Here is a 5,323-nt window from a genome sequence, read left to right on the forward strand (position 1 = left end):
AATGGTGAAAAACTGAAACCATTTCCTCTAAGATCAGGAACAAGACAAGGTTACCCACTCTCACCACTACTATTCAACATAGTTTTGGAAGATTTAGCCACAGCAATCAGAGAAGAAAAAGAAATAAAAGGAATCCAAATCGGAAAAGAAGAAGTAAAGCTGTCACTTTTTGAGATGACATGATACTATACATAGAGAATCTTAAAGATGCTACCAGAAAACTATTAGAGCTAATCAATGAATTTGGTAAAGTAGCAGGATACAAAATTAATCCACAGAAATCTCTTGCATTCCCATACACTAATGATGAAAAATCAGAAAGAGAAATTAAGGAAACAGTCCCATTTACCATTGCAACAAAAAGAAAAAAATACCTAGGAATAAACCTACCTACGAAGACAAAAGACCTGTATGTGGAAAACTATAAGACACTGACGAAAGAAATTAAAGATGATACAAACAGATGGAGAGATATACCATGTTCTTGGATTGGAAGAATCAACATTGTGAAAATGACTCTACTACCCAGAGCAATCTACAGATTCAATGCAATCCCTATCAAACTACCAATGGCATTTTTCACAGAAGTAGAACAAAAATTTCACAATTTGTATAGAAACACAAAAGACCCCAAGTGGCCAAAGCAATCTTGAGAAAAATAAACGGAGCTGGAGGAATCAGGCTCCCTGACTTCAGACTATACTACAAAGCTACAGTATTCAAGACAGTATGGGACTGACACAAAAACAGAAATATAGATCAATGGAACAGCATAGAAAGCCCAGAGATAAACCCACGCATATATGGTCACCTAATTTATGACAAAGGAGGCAAGAACATACAGTGGAGAAAAGAGAGCCTCTTCAATAAGTGGTGCTGGGAAAACTGGACAGCTACATGTAAAAGAATGAAATTAGAGCACTCCCTAACACCATACACAAAAATAAACTCAAAATGGATTAAAGACCTAAATGTAAGGTCAGACACTATCAAACTCTTAGAGGAAAACATAGGCAGAACACTCTATGACATAAATCACAGCAATATCCTTTTTGACACACCTCCTACAGAAATGGAAATAAAAACAAAAATAAACAAATGGGACCTAATGAAACTTAAAAGCTTTTCAAAGCAAAGGAAACCATAAACAAGACGAAAAGACAACCCTCAGAATGGGAGAAAATATGTACAAACGAAGCAACTGACAAAGGATTAATCTCCAAAATATCCAAGCAGCCCATGCAGCTCAATATCAAAAAACCCAACAACCCAATCCAAAAATGGGCAGAAGACCTAAATAGACATTTCTCCAAAGAAAATACACAGATTTGCCAACAAACACATGAAAAGATGCTCAACATCACTAATCATTAGAGAAATGCAAATCAAAACTACAATGAGGTATCACCTCACACCAGTCAGAATGGCCATCATCAAACAATCTACAAACAATAAATGCTGGAGAGGGTGTGGAGAAAAGGGAACCCTCTTGCACTGTTGGTGGGAATGTAAATTGATACAGCCACTATGGAGAACAGTATGGAGGTTCCTTAAAAAACTAAAGATAGGACTCACGTGCAGTCACTCGCCGGCCTCGCCGACTGCTGTTGTCTGGTCTCGTTGGGCTGGGCCGTCCACCGAGCACAGGCGTATCCCTGCTGAGGGCCCGCGCGGGCTTAGGCTTCCAGATCGACGGGTGAGGACGGCCGCTGAGCGTGCGAGCAAGTCGTTGCTTTTCCGAGTCGCTCTTTTCCAGGCTCGGTCCGGTGGTCAGCATGGCCTGCGGAAATCAACGAGAACTTGCCCGCCAGAAAAACATGAAGAAATCCCAGGAAATTAGTAAGGGAAAAAGAAAAGAGGATAGCTTGAGTGCCTCTCAGAGGAAACAGAGGGACTCTGAGATCATGCAACAAAAGCAGAAGGCAGCCAATGAGAAGAAGTCTATGCAGACAAGAGAAAAATGATGACTATTGGAAAACCTGGGTGCTGCTGCTAACTAAGTGTATCATAAGCTCTATGATCAAGATTTTGTAGCATGAACAGTCAGTACATATGTTATATCCTTATACAACTATTTTACACGTTACCTTTCAGCCTGACTTAGTGTGATGTTTCAGAACCATTCTTCAAAGAGTAAAGCACTAACCATGCGTGTGAAAAAAAAAACAAAAAAAAAACTAAAGATAGAACTGCCATACGATCCAGCGATCCCACTACTGGGCATATACCCTGAGAAAATATAATTCAAAAAGATTCATGTACCCCAATGTTCATTGCAGCTCTACTTACAATAGCCAGGACATGGAAGCAACCTAAGTGTCCATCGACAGATGAATGGATAAAGAAGATGTGGCACATATATATAATGGAATATTACTCAGCCATAAAAAGAAACAAAATTGAGTTATTTGTAGTGAGGTAGATGGACCTAGAGTCTGTCATACAGAGTGAAGTAAGTCAGAAAGAGAAAAACAAATACCATATGCTAACACATATATGTTATGGAATTAAATTAATATGGAATTTTAAAAAAAAAGGTTCTGATGAACCTAGGGGCAGGACAGGAATAAAGACGCTACATAGATAATGGACTTGAGGACATGCGGAGGGGGAAGGGTCAAGCTGGGATGAAGTGAGAGAGTAGCATTTACATATATACACTACCAAATATAAAACAGGTAGCTAGTGGGAAGCAGTTGCAGAGCACAGGGAGATCAGCTCGGTGCTTTGTGACCACCTAGAGGGGAGGGATAGAAAGTGTGGGAGGGAGGGAGATGCAAGAGGAAGGGGATATGGGGTTATATGTATACATATTAGTGATTCATTTTGTTATACAGCAGAAACTAACACAACATTGTAAAGCAATTATACTCCAATAAGGATGTTAAATAAAAAAATTTAAAAAATAAAATGTTAAACATACACCTACTATATGATTCAGCCATTCCAATCCTAGAAATATACCCAAGACAAAAAAAAGCATATGTCCTTACAAAGAGTGGCACACAAATATTCCCGCAGCTTCATTTGAAATAGCCAAAACATAGAAACAATCCAGGTGGCCATGAACAAGTAAATGGATAAACAACTTGCGATAGATAGACCCTCAAAACTGAATGCTATGCAGCAATGAAAGAATGAACTATTGATATATGTAAAAACATGGAGGAATTTCAAAATAATGATGCTGAAGGAAGGTAGTCAGACACAAAATGGTACATACTGGATGACTCCATTTATACGAAATGCTAGAAAACACACACCTATCTCTAGGGACAGAAAGATGAGTAGTTGCCTGGGGATGGGAAAGGGGGACAAAGAGGGGGATGGGAAAGATTAAAGAGGGGAACGAAGAAGTTTGAAGGGTGATGTATATGTTCCCTGTCTTGATTGTGGTGACAGTTTCACAGTGTAAATCTGTCTAAACTTATCAAACTGTACGGTTAATGGTTAATGTGTGTACTTTTAGGTCAATTACACCTCAATTTTTTAAAAATGGATTCCTTTAGAATAAAAAAGACTAAAAAGCCATTTCAATGTGTGACCATTCATTGGCCCCTTCTTTTAAAAATCATATAAGATAATTGTAGGACAACTGAGGAAATTTATCTATGGATTACATAGATATATGAAATTAGGGATTTTTTTCTTAGGTATAACAACAGTACTGTAGGGAAATTTTTTTTCTCTTAGAAGATTCACCCAAAAGGATTTAGGATGAAGAGTTGATTTCTACAGATTAAATAACAGAAAAAATACTGAGAGAGAGAGAGGAAGAGAAGAAGTAAATGTGATATAATGTTAATTGTTGAATCTAGGTTGAGGTTATATAAATGCTCATTTGACTTTTTTTTAAAATTTTTGTATTTTTGAAATTTTTCATAATAAAAGGATGAGTACACATTATTGTCTTTCATTTCACTCTTGTCTTCAGTCAGTAAGCAATAATACTAAGTAGGAGTATTTTTTAAATATCCTCCTATGTAGCAGAAAACTATAGTCATAAAGTCTTCAATCATTTAACTGGTAAAAATTTATTCTCTCTTTGAGCGGCTGAGATCACTCCACAGATATTAGCACAGGCTGTTAATGAAGCAACTAACAATAATAATGATCATAGCAGCGAACTACCATTGGCACTAACCATGTTCTACAATATTTACATGTATTTTAACTCTCTTACCGTTCTTAATATAACTCTCTTAACAATCTGATACTGTAGATATTATTATCATCATCCCTATTTTGCAGATGAGAAAACAATACAAAGAAGATTAACCAGCTCACCACGAGTTCCACAGGGCAACTGGAGGAGTGGGTACTCAAGACCAGCAGTCTAAGCCTACAGCTTGTGTTCTCAAGTCTGAGGTCACAAATTCCAATGCCGCTGAAGTCCAAGCCAAGTGGGAATCACCAGGTAGGGGCTGTAACAAATTGGTGTGTGTGCTCCCTGCTTCTTGGCCGATATTGCCACATGGACTTTTGTAGCCACATGTATTTTGTTTGGATTTTTCAAGAAAAGCCAGAAATATGGATTTTTAGGTGAAATGTCCTAGTTGCTTTTGTTTATTTGTTTACACTGGTGGCCTATTTCTTTTTTTTAAAAACAGTGCTGCTAAGAAAGCAAAAATTTTAAAAGAATTAATGTGGCCCATAGCTGCCAGTTTGCAATCTACGGCAAATCAATTAAAGCCCCTTGGCGCTGCTGCATTAAGAAATAATTAAGAATTTCCAAAAAATTCTCTTTCGAGGATCCATGATCCAAGCTGTTGGTTCACAAACTGTCCCTCATGCACGGAGGGCACAGAGAGACCAAAGAAAGAGGCAGATCACTCTGGATTGGTAGGTGGCTGTTAGAATAAGCAAGGGAACTTTCAGAGGAGGTTCGTCTTGAGGGGCTGCAAGGTGAGTAGATCTCCACACCTGCCTGCCCAGATCTTAAAAGCTTTATATAGAGGCCTTAGTGGGATTCAGTCACATACACAGTCCAGATGGTCTCAACAACACATTGCTCTCTCAAGGTTGCATCCTTGAAATGGCTCTGGCTGTGGCAGCAGTGGGCAGAATGGACATTTCAAGGACGGGGCGGGAATGAGGATCCTCCAAATGCCTGGGTCCAGGTCACAGGTCAAGGGGTAGTCACGACCTCTCAATGACCTCCTCCAACACAAGCCAAGAGTTAAACTATCTACTTCCATCCACTGATCCTGTTCAATGATAATTCTGAAACTAGAAATCCTGTCATGCCAAAACACTGGATGGGTAACAGGTTTTGTGGAATGCACAGCAATACACACAGAACCTAGGGTGTGCCTTAACTCTC

General features: G+C 38.7%; 1 protein-coding gene across 1 annotated transcript; it reads left to right on the forward strand.

The window, feature by feature from the left end:
- The first annotated feature begins 1,631 nt into the window (after positions 1-1,631).
- Positions 1,632-2,144, forward strand: LOC132363904 (small EDRK-rich factor 1-like). The gene has a single exon (XM_059919613.1). It carries the CDS (start codon positions 1,776-1,778, stop codon positions 1,962-1,964), a length of 189 nt encoding a protein of 62 aa, XP_059775596.1. The 5' UTR covers positions 1,632-1,775; the 3' UTR covers positions 1,965-2,144.
- Positions 2,145-5,323: the final 3,179 nt, after the last annotated feature.

Source organism: Balaenoptera ricei, chromosome 3 (assembly GCF_028023285.1).
Source record: "Balaenoptera ricei isolate mBalRic1 chromosome 3, mBalRic1.hap2, whole genome shotgun sequence".
Classification (NCBI taxonomy): Eukaryota; Metazoa; Chordata; class Mammalia; order Artiodactyla; family Balaenopteridae; genus Balaenoptera; species Balaenoptera ricei.